Source organism: Corvus moneduloides, chromosome 16, assembly GCF_009650955.1.
Source record: "Corvus moneduloides isolate bCorMon1 chromosome 16, bCorMon1.pri, whole genome shotgun sequence".
NCBI classification, from domain to species: domain Eukaryota; kingdom Metazoa; phylum Chordata; class Aves; order Passeriformes; family Corvidae; genus Corvus; species Corvus moneduloides.
Genome location: NC_045491.1, coordinates 7,296,978 through 7,314,325, shown reverse-complemented (window position 1 = coordinate 7,314,325; position 17,348 = coordinate 7,296,978). Strand labels below are relative to the sequence as shown.

Here is a 17,348-nt window from a genome sequence, read left to right as displayed (position 1 = left end):
CTCCGCGCTGCGGGAGCACCGGGAGGGACGGCGCGGGCGGCGGGAGCGGCGGCGCTGCGGGCAGCCCAGCGGCGGGGCCCTGCGGGTGGGGGCGGTTCCGGTTCCGGTTCCGGGCGCCGCTCGGGCCGGGGGGGCCGCGCCGCCATCGCCGCGATGCCGAAAGGTGGTGGGGGCCAGGCCGGGCCGGGGGTTCCCCTGCGGGGAACGGCGGAGGGAGGACACGGGGGACAGAGAGGAAGGGGCTGAGGGGGTGTGTGGGCCGCCCCGGCGCGGGCAGGGCTCGTGTTCGCCCCCGGCTGTAAAGATGCCGCGGGGGCTCCGTTCTCTCCCCGGCCTTGGGGGAGCCTGCGGGGGTCCCTTTCCCCCTTACCGGCGGCAGAGGGCGGTCCCCGCGCTGCCCCCGCGGCCCTGTTTGGGCTCTGGGGGGCTCTCGGGTTCTCTTTGCCCCCCGCTCTGTTCTCGGGGGCTCCGGGGCTGCCTCGCCCCCTCCCCGCCCCCCAGGAGACGGCGCCTTCCCCACGCTCCTCGCAGAGCCGGGGGCCCGTTCTGTGCTCCCCAAGTGCCGTGACAGCGCGGCAGCCACGGGGGTGTCCGGGCCGGGGGCTGCCGGTCCCTCCCGTGGGACCGGGCTTGGCTCCATGTGCTCCCGCTGGAACGGGAACCGCGGCCGGTTCTCCCGGGACAGGGCGTGGGGCTCACGGAGCCCCGGGGAGGTGGGTCCAGCCCCACGGGGGGCACCGGGGGCTGGCGGCCATCCCGCCCCGGGAGATGCGAGCGGCCGCGCAGGGGGTCCCGCCCCAGGGGTGGTCCAGGGGCTCCAAACGCGGCTCCTTTGATGTGGCTCCGGCAGCGCCGCGTTTGGGTGTTCCGGAGCGGGCACCGACTTGCTCCTCGTGTGATTCAGGAGCGGGGATGAGGCACTGCCGGGCTGTCACGGCTCAGCGGGATCCACCCAGAACCTTCTCCATATGCACCATCTGCATAATTGGCTCTTGCAAACCTCGGTCACACACGTTGAAAACCAGCCCTTTCTCATTCCTCTTCCCTGCAGTTTGCTCTGCTTTATTTCATCAGCATTTCCTAGCCTTTACCACCAAACTGATTCCTTGCTTAGATTTTATTTAACCACTTCATTTTGGGTCCATTTGCACAGTGATGGGAGATGGGGCTGAAGCTTCCACATGGTTTTTGTGAAGGCAGGGAACTGTGGGGGGTTATAACCCCGTTTTTCATATTTAAATGCCCTCTAACTTCAGGATTTCCTGCTCTTTATTTTATTGTACAGATTTCAGTGTTTGATTCAAACCTTTGGCTTTTTGTAAGAAGAGAGATCTTTGGTCGTTCTCTCCCTAAGTCAGTGGGAGTTGTTGGATTGTTGGCAGAAGAGTGGATTTTGGCACTCACTGTTAATATAAAAGGGAGGGGCATTAATCAGCTACTAATAAATTTTTTTACAGGATTATTTCTGATTAATTTCCTTTTTTTCCCCCTAACACTTTGATTTTAAAAAGAAGAGATTCCATCAGTATCATTCCATTCTCTTTCATCTAAATTCCTTAATTAGGCTGTTGAAAGCCAAAGACAGATGTGTTTGAACGTGGGCCTGCCTGGGCACCACTGGGCTTTGCTGCAGGTGATTCTGTTTTAAAAGTGCTTCACAGAGGTGCAAAAGAACCATTATCCCTGTTTTACAGATGGTGAGACTGAGGCACAGAGCTGGTCAGTGGCAGGTGTAGGAGCAGCTCCCCATGTCTGATGTGAGGTTTGATCTCTCTGTGGGAGCAGAGCCCCATCCCTGCACTGTGCTGAGCCCTTGCTGGGCTTCCATGAGCTTCATTCTTCCATTTGCTTCTTTTTAGGCTTTTAATGTAAAATATTTTCTCTTTAGTTGCTTCTGCCCCTTATCACCACTGTTTATTTGCAGTAATGAGTGGTTTGTGTTCCTTGGTCCTGAGCCCAGTGTGGAATTCTGGAGCAGCTGGATGAGGAGCCTGGCCCTGGCCGGGCTGGGAGCACAGCAGGCTTTGGTTATTTGGGGGTTGGTGTGTCACAGATGTCACTGTTGTTCCATTTGGAGTGATGTCATGTGCTGGGCAGTGAGGTAATGTCTCCCCAGGAGCATTCCAGTGGCAGATCTCCTTCCAGAGGGTGTCAGTGTTCCCACGTGGGATGGCTGGGAACAGACAAACAGAAAACACCTGTCTGGCTGCACCAAAGCTTTGAACTGTGCTTAGGGTTTGAGAGTCCATGAGCTTCCCCAGCTGAATCCAGGAAGAAGAATTTGGTCTCTGCAGTTCCCCATTTCTCTTGGAAAAATATCTCAGGAGTTTCTGTAAAGCTTCACAGTGGGCTTTTGGGACAGAACTAAGGCATATGAGAGTTTGTGCTGAACCAGGAAAATTGGTCAGAAAATGTTGGATCTCTAAGGCTCCCAGTGCCTCCCAGTCCAACAGCACAGTGAGAGAGCAGTGGCAGATCTCCCATGGATCCCACAGTGCCAAGGAAGGAGGGACAATCCCTCAATCCCTCCCCATCACTGTAAGGTTCCCATTGTCCTTGGCAGGTGAAGGGGAGGATGAGGGAGATCCAGTGTTTCCTGCTCCTTCCATTGGACTTGCAGGACTCCTGTGGCAGCAGAGAGCTGCCTTGCCAGAGTTGTTTGCGTTTTGCCAAGCTCCCTCACTCAAGGCTGTGGATTGGCTCTATTCAACTTGTTTCCCAGTTCTTTGGGCTGGAAGAACATCACCAGAGCAGTGGCTTAAAGAGAGCATTAGTGGCTTCAGCAGTTCACTGATCAACAGAATTTGGAACTTGGGGCAGTGCCAGCCACGGTGACTCCCCTTCCTGCTTCCTAGAGCTTCCTATTTTTCCTCATAAAGCAGTAAAACATGGAGGCTCCTTTTAGTACTTCTTCAGCTCCCACTGTGATTCCCAAGGCTTTTGTCCAATTTGCTTCCTATTTTCCCCTGGCACAGTGGGAGGGGTTAAGGAGCCAAGCTTGTCGGAATGTTGGTTGTAACCACAGGAACACGCTGTGATTCCTCCTGTGCAGGAAACTGGGATCTGCTGTGGGACTGAGCACCCCTTGCCAGCCTGGGAAGGGAATTGTAGAGGCCATGAGCACAGGCAGGGAGGGGTGGTATCAATAATCCCAATTCTCTGTGTGTCTTACCTAAAAGTCTTGGAGCATTTCACCAAGTTCAATGTGGGGTTTTGTTGTTTAGGTTCTATCAGAGGACCTATTTTGGTTTGTCCTATCCACACCTAAAATCCAGAGAGTGCTGCAGGAGGAACAGACCTTTCTGGAAGTTACCACTAAACCATGTATTAATTTTATTATTTTGTGCAGGTAGAAAAGGAGGCCACAAAGGCCGAGCAAGGCAGTACACCAGTCCTGAGGAGATTGATGCCCAGCTCCAAGCAGAAAAGCAAAAGGCAAGGGTATGTGTTTGCTCCTTTGTGTGTTCTGTCCTAACTCCTGTTTTATCCAGCCTGGTTATTCACTGTTCAGGAGCAATGGCAGCTTAGCCAAGTGTTGCAGATCATTCCAGCCATGATCACAGTATGGATCCTGAATATCTCCAGCTGGGGAGACTCCAAGATGTCACCCAGTCTGGTTCCTGAGGCCTGGGAGACCACCCATGGCAGCATTTGAAAGTTAAGGGACAGGAGCTCATGACACAGCAGCTCTGGAGATCTTTTCTCTCCATATTTCATCATCCCAGTCTCCATGAGTGTCAGCTGATTTGTTCTGCAGCTTGGCTTTGGAGAGCAAGGGCCACATCTTGACATGCTACTGTATGTTGAAATTATTGTATTTTCCCTCATTCTACTGTAGATTTAGGGACAAAACTCCTTTGACTTCTTCCTGGACACATGATTTTCTTGTTTGCCTCTGACTTGCAGGGAGAGATAACAGAGTTTTCTGGTGTGGGGCCTCTTTTGGGTGCGTTTCTGTGCCCCAGCATTGGACTGTAACAGCTCCCCCAACTTCCACCATGACCTGACTGCTGTCATGAAAGCCTTGGCTGCTTTTTGCAGCTCTTGCTCTCTTTATTCCCAAATTACCACAGCTCTGGTGACACTCTAATATTTTTCTATGACTTTCTAAAGTGCTGCCTCAGCCCAAATACACAATTCCAGCTGAGGCCTCAGAGCACTGACCACAGGAGGATAATTACACCCCATGTAGGAAGTCCTGATGAATACCTCTGAGATGACTCTGTCAAGCAGTTCTGAGCCATAGCATTGAGTCCTTTTTAATGTTTTGCCCAGCTGGAATTCGAGATGATTGTTTGGTTTGCTGTTTAGCCACATATTCCAGCTTTGTGTTGGATTTCTTCTTCCAAAGTGTAGCTCCCCTTGGTTAGTTTCTGATTCCACCTTCTTGGTTTCATGCCATATTTCCAAATTCTGAAACCACTTATGAGTCTCATCCTGTTTTCCAAAATAATTCCAACTCCTACCAGTGTGATGTCATTCACAAACTGTGTGTCTGTTCTCTGCTTCCATGTTGTTAATAAAAATACTGATTGGAAATGGAACAGAAAAGCAGGACCCACTTGAAATGCCTGTCTTGTCTCACAGCAAACCAGAGAACTGCTCTTTGAGAAGGATTTATTTTTTGTGGTAATCCATATCACATAGTGATGGTTACACAGATGGTTACAGCTAATACTGGTTTATTAAGGACAGCTTAAAAAAACCCCCCACAATTAACAAAATTACTCCTCTTACTGTTCCTTGCTCATCCACTTTGCTGGTTGCTTGAGGGATGTTGGTAGTGTAAAACAAGCTATTCATACCCATATTGGTTCTTCTGATGATTTAGAAATTAATTCCCAGGCTCCTGACTGGTGGAAGCTCTGCTAAAAAGGCTGTAATTCCTTGGATAATAATATTCTGGTTGATGGTTGTCAGTTTGCTCCTTCTCTAGTTGTTTTTATTTATTCAGATCCAGGATGGAATCCATCTCTAAGCTGCATCCATGTAGTTTCCAATCTCTGAAATACTGTGCACTGGAAACCCAGGCCAAAATTCTCCTGGAGAGCTTTCATTTGGGGAAAGTAAAGTGCCAGTTGTGTCCTTCGCAGGGATTTTCCTGTTGGAGGGAACAGCAGAGTTCTTTGGAGGTGATGCTGTTGCAGAGGAACTCTCATTCTGTGACAGCCAGACTGCCTTGGTGGCCCAAGGGCCACATCAGGAGCGCCAGTGCTCAGAGCTGTCACTCGTCCCTCCAAAATCTCATTTAAGAGCTGGATTTGGGATTTTTAGTGACATACATTGCCTCTAATTTCCTCTGATTTTGTAGGAAGAGGAGGAACAAGAAGAAGGAGGCGAAGGAGCAACAGGAGACCCCAAAAAGGAGAAGAAATCTTTAGATTCAGATGAGAGTGATGAAGATGATGAGGATTATCAGGTACTGGCCTTCTCAGGGCGCTTAATGCCCCTAATTCTTGGGTCGGGGGGAGATGCACGCTCTGGATTCTGAGCAGAGCTACCTAGAGTACATCTTTTACAGAACTATTTTTAGAAGCCAAAAAGCCCTCACTTGAAAGCGTTCTGCCCTCAGAATGAAAACTCATGCATATTTACAAATGAAATACAAAGGCAAGAAGATTTTTAAAAAGGCTGAAGGTGCCTTGGTTCCTAAATGGTTTTACTGGCTGGTATTAAAATCTTGACTTGAGCTTTTGGGGTGCTTTGCAGTGTGTTTGGAGAGCTCTTGGTGCAACCCAGAGCTGAGTGTGAGAGCTCCTTAACCTCCCTCTTGTTCTTGACCCACAGCAAAAGCGCAAAGGAGTGGAGGGGTTGATAGACATAGAGAACCCCAACCGTGTCATTCAGACAACCAAAAAAGTCACTCAGCTGGACCTGGATGGACCCAAGGAGCTCTCACGACGAGAGAGGTGAGTGTTCCCTGCTGCGTCCCTGGAATTTCAGCCTCGCTGCTGGCAGCAGCTTGGTGCAGGGAGGTGTTTCCCCTGCTCTGTGTCAGTGTTTCAGGGAGGCCCTTAAAGTGTGTTGCTGCCTAAAGCAGGCACTGAACAGCACCAAACTGGGCTCACTGTGCTTCAAAATGGGGCTCCTTAGAAACTTCACAGGAGTTGTCTGTCCTCTGGGAGCAGCTGTGGCCATCCTGGAGCCAGGCAGCCTGCCGTGGGGCACTGACAGAAAGGGATTTAGGCCATTCCTTTCCTAAGGTTTTATGCCAAAAATCAGACCTAACTGAAATCCTGAAATCATACTGCTGTGAAAGGGATTTAGGCCGTTCCTTTCCTGAAGTTTTATGCCAAAAATCAAAACAGAAATCCATTAACCAGAGGTCACCTCGGATCCACTTCAGTCTTGCTGCAGAAGGTGCCCTGCTGACAGGTACCGGTTTTCCAGATTTCATGGTGAACTTTTGTCTGGGCAGATGAATAACCTGAAAACCAAAGTTTAATCTTCTGGTTTCAATTAGCAATGGTGAGGTTTGGAAGGAAAGATTGAAGCTTTTTTATTTGGCATTGATTGCTTCAGCAGAAGGACACCTTTGAGGGTAAGGCTGGGAAAAACATGTCACAGTTGTTGTGGTGTGGGGCTAATTCATTTGACCTCCTTGTGTGTCCATGTCCTTATTTAGCTGAAGCAAGGTAGAAATAATCTCTCTCCTCATCTCTGTTCAAACCCTGAAAACAGACAGAACCTGTGCTGGAAAACTGGTGAAGGACCCCCAGTTTGGGGATTTTTCCTGGTTGGAAAGCCCCACTCTGCCTGTTCCTGTGTGCTTCCTGGATACTCTGGTGATTGTTGTGTTTCTCTTGTACAGAGAGGAAATAGAGAAGCAAAAGGCAAAAGAAAGATACATGAAAATGCACCTAGCTGGGAAAACAGAGCAAGCCAAGGCAGACCTTGCCCGACTAGCCATCATTCGGAAGCAAAGGGAAGAAGCTGCCAGAAAGAAAGAAGAAGAAAGAAAAGGTTAGAGAATAATTAATCATATTCTCCTACCTCTCCATGCCATGGCTGCAGTGCCAAGAGGCACAATGCCACATGCCACACATGCCTCATCTGAGCCTGTGCGGTGTTGCTGAGTGTCATCAACTCCCTTCAGCAGAACCGGGCTCAGCTGTTTCCCTCTCATAAAACTCTTGCCTTATAAACAAGTACTTGGGCACTGGAGCAGGGGAGGAGAGAAGGGAATTGCTCTTCATATCCATCTTGTCCCCTGCCTCCGAGGCAATTCTGGCTCCAGTTTAGGGGTTTGGCAGGCTCCTTGTGCTGGGTGATTTATCTGCTTTGCATGTGGGGATCTGAACTGCCCAGGGAATTCACACAGCACTCCTTCCCTTCCTGGCCTTTCCCTGGGAGGTGTGAACCAGAAGTCTGAACACAGCTCCTTGGTGGCTTCCACAGAGAAATTTGGGCATCAGTTCATTTGTGGACACCTGGAGAGAGGCCAGGGATAGAAGGGAACATACTAGAGGAGCTGTGCCTCTTACCTCTGAGAAATTGGTGGGAAGGGTGGGATTTTTTCCGTTACCCAACTGGCAGGATTTTGATCCCCGGGGCTGCCAATCCACCCCCAGTCCCTGAGCATGAAATGATGAAACTGTTGTTTTCCTCCCCAGCAAAAGACGAAGCAGCCATGGCAGGTAAAAGACTGCAGTCACTATCCCTTAACAAGTAAGCACAGGCCATGCAAGAGGAGGAAACGCCAGGGAACTGTGCCTGGTCCTGCCAGGAGCTCTGCCGTGTCGCCTTCCATCGATGCCACGCAGAGCGTCCTGCAGCATCGACCTCACCTCCACCTCCAAGAGACACTGACGATGTGTTTGTCCTCATCCTGGCACAGATTTCCATTTGGGGTTAGGGGCAGCTGCTCTCTGCAGTGCAGAGCTGTGCTGGACAGCAATTCCCTGTAACAGTTCGGAAACATGAATGTTTTTGCTGTTTTTAGGATCAGGAACTCGTAGACGGTGGGGGGGGCAGGGTGGGAGGGAGCTGTGTGGGAGGGGAGGTGCTTCAAATACTAGATTGCAAGAAAATAGATTGTGGGGTCGTTGTGGGGTGGGTCATGGGGTGGGGAACTGACTTGGTATGAAATCCCAAAGGATAATGTATCTGAGGAATCCAGTTGGCAAAGAGCCCATCAAGTTGTGCTGCAGGGTGTTGCAGTATAAGCTGGGAGCCTGACTTCATGGACTTCTGGAGTGCCGTTCCTTCCCGGATTCATCCCTCCTTTCTTGCAGCCAGTCTCCCCTTTTCCCTCCTCTTCATTTTCTTTTTCTCCTCCTTATTAGGGATAGTGCCAGTTTTTAACCACATCATCCTTTGTTTAAAGGAGAAAAACAACATTTATTGTGTCAGATCCAGATGGAAAAAAACAAAAGAAAAAAACAAACTTGATCAAGTTTAAAAACCACCAAGAGAACTTGTATATTTGGCTGATTAAACTGTAAGTTATCAGAACTGCTGTGGCCGCGTGTGTGTGTGAAGGGCACAGCTGGGGGGGGGTCCTGGGGGAGGCACAGCTGCAGCTTGGGGGCTGCTGGTTGTGGTGTAGAGTTTGGTTCAGGGTTCAGGAGCTCCATCAGCACACGCAGCCTGAAGGGAAAAGCTTTTCCTGCTGATTCTGATGGATGTCTTGCACAATCTGTTTACCAGGGTGGAGGAAACAATTACCCTCAGGCCACTGTCTGGCCTAGTCTCTGTGTCAGAAGGGCAGTCACCGCACTGTCACCCCATCTCAGATGTCTCTGGAGGGGACATGCTCCAGCCTGCTGTGCCCCAGGGGTCTGGGAGTCCTGCTGCCAGCCTGTTCAGGGACACCAGTGCTTCCCAGACTCACTCCCCCAAAGGCTGGAGGAGATACGGCCCCAGGGCTTGGAGCAGTGGAAGTCACTGGGAGAGGGGGTTACAGCTGTGGAGATGAAGGATGAAAAAGGGGATTTGTTCTGTGTCACCCTGTCCATGCCTGGCTGCAGGGACTTTGGCACGAGGGTGTGACACAGGACTGTGCCCCAGGGAATGTCACTGTGAGCTGCTGGCTCAAGCCACAGCTCAGACCAAGCCTAGATTTGGGATAGGAAATATCCTCAGGGAGCTGTGGAAGGATGAGCAAGTGCTACCAGGAGAGGTGCCTGTGCTGTCAGCTCTGAGAGGGAAGAACTGATGGGGTGGACAGCCTGACACGGGAAGTTTGGGTGATCCTTGGAGCAGAGGGAGGTGGATGGGGCAGGACAGGGGGAGTTTTTGGGCTGATGCCTGGGATGGAGCAGGGCAGGAGTCACAGGGGGAGAGGTTGAGGCTTGTAAACAGATGGAAATAGGTGGGAAAATCTCAGAGTAACACCTCCCACTAACTGAGGGCTGGAGCAGAACTTAAATGTCACTGTCCCTCTGCCAGCCAGTGCTCCCTTCCCAGGCCGTGGGCGGTATTGGGACTGATCTGCTCCTGTGGTAACTGGCTGGAAAGGGGCAGGATTAGTTCGGCAGCCCAAGGTCTGTGAGCTGGCTCCAGGTTTGGGAATTGCCCACCTGACAGGACTTTACCAGGGAGACTCAGACAATAGGAAACCTGTGCTCCCTGGCTACCTCCATCCTCTCCACTCCCTTTTCCCTAACACCAATCCTGGTTTGACATAATGCTAAAGCAGGGAATGGGGAAGTGACATTCCCCTTATCCCCACGATCCCAATTCACCCTCAGCACTGGTGGCAGAGAGGACGTGACCACCTGTGGTGAGATGTGGCGCAGCACCGTGATCTTCCCTGATCACAACTGTGTTTGCACTGAACTTGCTCTAAAGTGCAAAAAACAAGTTTTGATTTATCAAGGAAAATCCTTTATTTGCTATTTCTCCAAGCAATGTATGACCAGCATCGGGAAGGATGGTAAAAAAAATAGTAAGAAAAATGGTTTTCTTTGTCTGGAAACAGCCACCAGGGCTGGCTGGCAGCGGGGACAGGCACTGGTGGCAGTGTGGCCCAGTCATGTGGCACGGGGGGGGGGGAGTGGCAGAGAGCAGCAGGCAGGGGGCAGAGCAGGGGCAGCTGGAAGCGTGGATGCCCTTCCTGGATGGCTCCTTCATTTGATCTTGAGATCCTTCAGCGCTGACTCCAGGCTCTGAAACAAAACAGGAAGGTGTTTATCAGTTTGTTGCGTCCCAAAGAAACCGGAGGTGGTTGGGAAGCTGAAAGGTGGGGAACTAGGAGGGAAGATGGTTCAATGCTGGGTACTCCCAGCCCAGGGCCTCCTTGAGGATTCCTTACCTTGACATCCCAGATGCTCATGCCACCGTCCATCCCCGTGGTGCAGAACTGGGAGCACTTGTCCTTCCCACCCGTCAGCACTGAGATCTGGCTGTGGGTGCAAAGAGGGAGTGGGAATCAGTCCCAGGTCGCTGCTGAGCCCTCAGAGCCCTTGGAGCTGCCTGGCAGCCATGGGTGGGAGTGAGGCTGGACCCCTTCATCTTTCCCACCCATGTGCAGGAAGGCACTGGGGATACCCAGGGATGCTTGGGAGTACCCAGGGAAGCTCAGGGACACCCAGGGCTGTCGCAGCTCCTGGTGCTGGCACCTCAGTTTCTCCCTCCCACTTGCAGGGATGCTCAGGGACATTCTGGGGATATGCAAGGATGGTCCAGGGCTGTCCAAGCTCCTGGGCTGGACAGCAGCACACCCAGGGGATGCTCAGGGATCATCAGCCCCAAGCAGCCCCGGAGATGACCCCAAGCCTGTCCCTCCCCGCCCTTGTCGCCAGCCCACACCTGATGCTGTTCTTGTGCAGGGTGTCCAGGGTGGCATTGGCCGTGTCCGAGCTTGCTTTCTTGTCCAGGTTCTGGAAGCGCTCGCGGGCGGTGAGGCCGCGCTGGGAGCTCTGCTTGGGGACGTCCAGCTTCCCCCCAAAGGTCAAGGTGCCCTGGCTCTCCTCATAGGTGAACAGCATCGGGCAGCAGTCATGGCCCTGGGGAACAACCCCAACCTGCTCAGCTCCCTCTGGCCAGCTTCAGCCACAGCACCCACCCCGTGCCCCCGCCCGGACTCACCGCGGCCACCAGGCTGTTCTCGGTGATGAAGGTGACAGCGAGCAGGGGGAGGGTCTCGGTGCACAGGGAGGCAACACTGTGAGGTGTGAGCAACGAGCTGAGCTTCAGCCTCGGTGCTGAGACTGGCACAGCTCATCACATGGGTGGGAGCCACCACCTCCTCCACCCATGGTGATCTGGGGATTGCTCCAGGGGTTCCCCAGCTCCTGGGGCTGAGCCCTCTATGTCCCACACCCACGTACAGGGATGCTCAGGGAGTATCCAGGGATGGTCAGAGATACCCAGGGCTGCTCCAGGGCTATGCCAGCTCCTGAGGCTGGACCCCTCTACTTCCCCCACCCAGGTAAAGAGATGCTCAGGGAATACTCAGGGATGCTCAGAGATACCCAGGGATGCTCCAGGGATGCTCTAGGGCTATCCCAGCTCCTGAAGCTGAACCCTTCCATCTCCCCCACCCACATGCAGGAACACTCTGGGATGGCTCTCAGCCCAACCCAACCCGAACACCTCCATCCCCGTGTCAGTTTGGGGGTCAACCCCTGCTGCCACCCCCAGCACAGCCTCCCCCAGTCCCCCCAAGCCCCCTCCTGTCTCCAGCCCTCCGTGCTTACGCCATCTTCTTGCCGGCGTCGGCCAGGCACAGGGTGCTGTCATGGCTCACCCAGGCCACGCGGGAGCCGCTGGCCGAGAAGCAGATGCTGTGCACCCACCCACAGCTGCTGCTCGACTCGAACATCAGCTCCCCGAAGGGCATCTTGGAGCCCCAGGGCGTGGGGCTGGGCCGCTCCTCCACCTCCTTGATGTAGGCTGAGAAGATCCTGGGAGGGGAAGAGCCTTGGCTTGTCATGTGTCCCTGGATGCAGGACTTGCACCACCTTCATCCCTGCCCCTTACCTCAGTTGTGTGACTCAGTTTCCTGGCAGAGCCCGTGGAGTGTCCCCCTGCCTCCCCTGTGTGCTGTATCCCTGGGATGGTCCCCATACCTCCCTGCATCTCCCCTGTGCTCCATTCCCTGCTCCAAACAGCACCCGAGGTGAAGCTGGGCCCCCAACCCATCCTTGAGGGTCCCCCTGCCTCAGGCCCCCCGGTCATCCACCCCCTGCTCCTCACCTGCACTTGAAGTCGCAGGAGCCGGCGGCCAGGAGGACGTTGTTGGGGTGCCAGTCGAGGCTGAGCACTGTCGAGCGGATGGGCTTCTTGATGTGCTTGCAAACCCACCTGTGTGGAGAGGGTTTGGCAGCAGAGGGGCAGCATCACCACCCTCAGAGCCCCCTGCGATTTTGGGGGGCTGGCTGAGGTTGGTCAAGGTTCCAAATGCCCCAGGAGCTGCCCTGGGTCACTGTCCTGCAGTAGGAGCTTGGGCATGGGGAGTCCATCCCTCCATTTTCCCATCTGTCTCCACTTCCAGCTCCTCCAGTCTCTTATCTCCCAATCCATCTCCCATCCATGCATGCATCCATCCATCCATCCATCCATGCCCCCTCCTGTTCCCCCAGGACAGACCCACTGAGGCCGTGCCAGAGCCTCACCAGTCATTCTCCTGCTCAAAGTAGCAGATGGAGATGAGGCGGGAGCCGCTGCCCACAGCGAACTTGTTCTCCTTGGGGGACCACTTGACGCAGCGGGCGGCGCGGTTGATGCGCAGGATGACCAGGGTGGGCTTCCAGACGTTGCCCTTCAGGGTCCACACGTAGGCGTTGCGGTCAGTGCCACATGTCACCAGCCGGTTGCTCTCAGGGGCCCAGTCAATGCCTGGAAGGCAGAGTGGGGTGATGGTGGCCCAGGGAGCCACGGGAAAGGGAATGGGAATGGGAATGGGGGCGTGGCACTCAGGGCTGGGGGATGTCTGAAGGTGTGGTTGTTCTGGGTGGTCTCTGCTCCACAGCTCCTCTTTGCCCCACACCATCCCTTCCCATCCCTCCCACCTCAAAGCATTCCATGTCAACCCATCCCACCCCATCTCTCTCATTCACCCATCTCAATCCACCCCACCCATTCCCATGCCTCCTACACTGTTCCATCCCATCCCAACCCATCTCTCCCATATATCCATCATCCATCCATTCCTCTCATTCCACCCTACACCATCCCTTCCCTTCCCATTCATCCCACATTACCCCAATCCATCTCACCCCATTTCTCCCATCCATCCATCCATCCATCCATCCATCCATCCATCCATCTCCCTTCCCATCCCTCCCTTCCTCCCTCCACCTCATCCCTCTCCATCTCACCCCTGGCTGCCTTCAGCTGGACACAACCTGCTCCATTCTCCTCCACCCCTGCACAACTCCCATCCAGAGGGTGCCAGTGCCACGAGTGGGGCTGGGAGCAGCTCTGGGACAGGGCCACCCACCCTCTGTGTCCCTGTCCCCTCTGCCAGCTGGGACTCACCTGTCACCTGCCCGTTGTGCTCCTTCAGCTCATGGACTTTGCTCCACTTGGCCCCGTCCTTGCGGTAGATGTGAACCTCGTGGTTGTTGGGGCACAGGGCGATCTCTGGGAGTGACAGTGGCCGGGTCAAAGCCCTCCCCTGGGTCACAGGCTCCGCAGGGCCAACCAGCACCCACCCACCCCTTCCTGGGCTCCAGGTCCTCCTCACTGAGCCCCAGCTGCCTGGCGGGGTCCCACCAAGCCCCCCAGCCCTGGTCCTGCACTGTCCTGATGCTGCAAATTGTCCCTGTGGGAAGGCAGCACCCCACAGCCCAATGTTTTCCCTTCCCTACAGTGCGGTCCCATGGAGCTGGTGGGATGGGACAGGACAGGATGGGATAGGATGGAATAGGACGGCTGCGGGTGCACAGCTCCCAAATCCATTCCGCCCCGCCTGCCCGGTGCTCCGGCCGCAGCAGAGAAAGCCCTTTTTGTTCTCCCACATCCCCCGGGCCGTGGTCGGGAAATGCCATCGGCCGTGAATCACCCGGCTCTGCTCCGTGTCCGTCCCTCCCCTGCCGGTGCCTCGGGGCCGGACGCTGTGCTGGCACCCCTGTGCCAGGCTCTGTCCCGGCAGTTGGACCAGGGGACACGGGGGATATGTGCTGTCCCAGCCCCCAGATTTGCCCGTGGCAGCATCTGCTTCCCCAAACCCAGCCCCAAGCCAGCGCTGCCCTGTCCCAAGAGCATCACCCACCACAGGGATGTTTAGCCGGGATAGTGCCTCGGGATGTCCTTGGGAATTTCGGGGTGTCCCAGCCGTACTTACGGGTGCGGTCCTTGTTCCAGGCATGGCAGCTGATGGGCTCCAGCAGGAAGCTGTGATAGGCCATGGCTCACGGGCTGGGGACAGGGAGAGACCCCCAGGCTGTCATGACATCCTGCTGCAGCCACAGGGCCAAGATCCCAGCTCCCAGCCTCACAGAGTGATCCTCCCCATCAGCCCTGTGTTGCAGCCCTCTGCATCCCTCCTCTGCCGGGGAGAGGGTTTCCCTGAGGATTTCCAAGCTCAGAAACTGCCCATTTCCAGGAACTTCTAAACCCTGCTGTCATCCTGCTCTAGCTGGCTGGAGCTTGCTGGGCAGGAGCTGGCTGGGAACACCAGGATCCTAGTGCCAGCAGCCCCATGTGCATCCCTGGGGTCCCACCACGGGAAGCACCTCCTCTCTCCACCCCAGCAGGGCCAGATCCACTTGCCCCTTCCCTGTCCCTCATTTAGGAAGAGCCAAAGCCCCATGGAGGCACCTCCATCCCATCAGTGCTCAGCCCTCAGGACTAATCCCTTCTCCTGGCTGAGCTCCCACCCTTCCTGCTGGTCCCCAACTGCTCCGGTGTCATGGGATGGAGCAGTTTGCCCCAAGCCCGCTCCAGGTGCCACGGGACCGGGAAGGGCTCCGAGCAGCGTCACAGCCCCTTGGCCATCGGGCCGAGGGACCGCAGGGATGTAGGGAAACACCTCGCCAGGGAGTGGCAGACGGGGATTACTCACAGCCCGCTCTCGGCTATTTTGGGAACTCCCTGAACACGTCCCGTTTTCTTTGGCAGTTAAAACGCTACAGGGGAAGGGAAAAAGTCCCTCCTAGCAAAGCTCCGTCCCTGGGCTGGGGAAAAGAAAATCCGAGGAGCTCCATCACCTGCCTTCTGCATGTGGAGAAATTCCAGTGCTGATGCAGGGCACGAGCCCTGCTATCACACATCCCCTGGCCAAGGGCATGGGCATGGATGAGGAGGCAGCTGCCCTATCCCAGCCCCACCGATCCTCCTGGGATACGGCACAGGGTGTCCCAAGGAGGATACAAAGCTGCTGCCACCACGAGCCTCTGCCCTGAGCCCTGTGGATGGAGCAGCACCCGAGGGACAGACAAAATCATCAGTGACAGGGACACTGCTGTTGGCATTGCAAGAGATAAGGAGAGCAAAAATGTGTGAAAAAGGGATTTGGCTGAAATGGGGACCCGGCTGAAAGGGCTCCCTGGAGGAGGGATGGGAGGCCGGACGCACCGAGGTGCTTTCTGGATTCGACACTAAGAAAACAGCAATGCTTTTTCTTTTTCCAGGTGGTTTGGGGGCTCAGAGGCATAAATCCTCCTTCCTGGGGGTCCTGCTGCTCCCTTGCTGAGTGCCACTCTGAAGGGATGAGTTCAGCTGCCGTGCCAGGGCCGGAAGCCTTTGCCAGACACGGGAAGGAGTGAGGGCTGTGAGGGCCTTGGCCGCTGCCTGCAGCGGGTGTTGTTTCATTTCCCCCCCAGCCCCTTTGCAGCCAGTTCCCTGCTGCTGCTCCGCTGGCTGAATCCTGCTCCCGCCCTGGAGTGATCCACGGGGGCTCGGCAGCCCCTTCCCCAGCTGGGAAGATCATCAGAGGAGCTGTGGTTGCCCCCCTTCCCCCCCAACCCAGGGGCTCTTGAGGGAGGAAAATGGGAATTTTCCGAGGGCCAGACAGGGCGGGATTGGGAGCTGGAGCAGCTCCGTTATCTCCCAGGCCAGTCCGAGCAGTTCGGAAACATCCTCGGAGGAGATAACCAAACCTTGGCAGAGCCGAGTGCCGGAGGCTCCTCCCAGTCCCGGGGGGAACCCACACACCAGAGGAGCTGGAGTTTGGGTTTTTACGAGCCTGGCGGGGTGGCAGGAGGTGGGTTTGCATCCAGTGAGGATCCCACTGGGAGCTGGGACCCCCTGAAACTCTCCCCGGACACTGTGGTGGACCCCTGCACCACCAAGACCCCAATACCGACCCCCGGAAGCCTCTCTGCTCCCTGTGGCATCCGAAGGTGTCACCCTCCCTGCTCCTGCCAGCCAGGTTGGGGACACCCGTCCTCAGTCCCCAGTGTTGGTGGGGGGTACCCCATGAGCCAGCCTGGCCCTGGGGGGACACCCCCGTCCCAGAGCAGACGGAGGGCGCTCTGACCCTCCTCTTCCTCGCGCCGGGCAAAGCGGGAAGCAGCTGATTCCCGAGGAGGAGAGGACAGATTGCGGCAGCTCTGCCTCTGCCGGCACCAACCCCGACGGGACCCCCACAGGAGGACTCTTTCCACCCCGCCAGAGCTGTCAGAACGCCGGCAAGAGAAAAAACCCTCAAACTTGCTGCCGAGGCTGGGAGAAAACCCCAAAACATCCAAAACGCAGCGACAGTGAAACTCGCACGGGGCAAGGGGCTGCCTGCACCCCCCTGACCCCAGCCCGGGGATACCCCCCGAACCCTGGAGCAGGGTGTGAGCGCCAGGAGCGGTGACAGCCCCAGCCCCACGGGACAGCCCCAGGTCCTGGCGGGGGTAGCAGAGCTGCCTTACCTTGCTGGGCAGCGCGGGCAGGGCGGGCTGGGCTCGGTTCCTGGACGGCGGGGCTCGTTCATGGACTCTGGGCAGTCGACACGAACGGAGCCCGGAGCGAGCGGCGGGAGCTGTGCCTGCCCCGCCGAGGCAGCCTGACTTCCCTTTTCCTCTCCGAGAAATGCAACCACTTCCTTACGTGGGCGTTGGGGGAGCGCAAAGCAGCTCTGCGGCCGCCCTGCCCCTGTGCCTGCGGGCCAGGCCGCTCCAGCATCGCCGCACGTGGACGGGCCCCCGGCCCCGGGGTGCTCCCGGCCGCTCGGTGGGACGTGGGCAACTCGCCCGGGGTGCTCCAGGGAAGAGCACAGCCAGGAGAACAGAAGGGAAGGATTCCCGTCGTCTCCCTTGGCAGCGGGAGTCTTGTTCACCCCCGGCTCCCGATGCGTTTCGGAGGGATGGGGACTCCCCCGATGCCAGTGCTGGCCCCCACCAGGGAACAGCCGTGCCTGGAGCCCACGCGGGGCAAGATGCCCGTCAGCATCGCCTCCCACGGCCGGGGAGATCCGCAGGACCCCGCGGAGCCTGGATCCGGCTGCCCTCGGCAGCAGCTGCTGCTGG

The 17,348-nt window shown here is 55.9% G+C and overlaps 2 protein-coding genes across 2 annotated transcripts; one reads left to right on the top strand and one right to left on the bottom strand.

The window, feature by feature from the left end:
* Positions 1 to 56: 56 nt before the first annotated feature.
* Positions 57 to 8,454, top strand: PDAP1 (PDGFA associated protein 1). The gene is made up of 6 exons (XM_032125645.1): positions 57 to 163; positions 3,350 to 3,441; positions 5,312 to 5,419; positions 5,788 to 5,909; positions 6,812 to 6,963; positions 7,614 to 8,454. The coding sequence occupies exons 1-6, from the start codon at positions 154 to 156 to the stop codon at positions 7,670 to 7,672; spliced, it is 543 nt and encodes a 180-aa protein (XP_031981536.1). The 5' UTR covers positions 57 to 153; the 3' UTR covers positions 7,673 to 8,454.
* Positions 8,455 to 9,805: 1,351 nt separating this feature from the next.
* Positions 9,806 to 16,914, bottom strand: ARPC1B (actin related protein 2/3 complex subunit 1B). The gene is made up of 10 exons (XM_032126276.1): positions 16,752 to 16,914; positions 14,234 to 14,307; positions 13,426 to 13,530; positions 12,561 to 12,783; positions 12,142 to 12,249; positions 11,643 to 11,849; positions 11,032 to 11,107; positions 10,753 to 10,949; positions 10,256 to 10,346; positions 9,806 to 10,109 (listed from the first exon to the last, which is right to left on the bottom strand). Exons 2-10 carry the CDS (start codon positions 14,295 to 14,297, stop codon positions 10,071 to 10,073), a joined length of 1,110 nt encoding a protein of 369 aa, XP_031982167.1. The 5' UTR covers positions 14,298 to 14,307; positions 16,752 to 16,914; the 3' UTR covers positions 9,806 to 10,070.
* Between the last annotated feature and the right edge of the window lie 434 nt (positions 16,915 to 17,348).

Excerpts from the sequence above, each read along its gene's own strand:
- PDAP1 (XM_032125645.1), top strand. Across the intron at positions 5,910-6,811 it reads GAGCTCTCACGACGAGAGAG|AGAGGAAATAGAGAAGCAAA; the intron begins GTGAGTGTTCCC and ends TCTCTTGTACAG. Across the intron at positions 6,964-7,613 it reads GAAAGAAGAAGAAAGAAAAG|CAAAAGACGAAGCAGCCATG; the intron begins GTTAGAGAATAA and ends TTTCCTCCCCAG.
- ARPC1B (XM_032126276.1), bottom strand. The coding sequence starts at position 14,297 with ATGGCCTATCACAGCTTCCTGCTGGAGCCCATCAGCTGCCATGCCTGG. Across the intron at positions 11,850-12,141 it reads TCCTGCGACTTCAAGTGCAG|GATCTTCTCAGCCTACATCA; the intron begins GTGAGGAGCAGG and ends TTCCCCTCCCAG. Across the intron at positions 11,108-11,642 it reads GACGCCGGCAAGAAGATGGC|TGTTGCCTCCCTGTGCACCG; the intron begins GTAAGCACGGAG and ends CACACCTCACAG.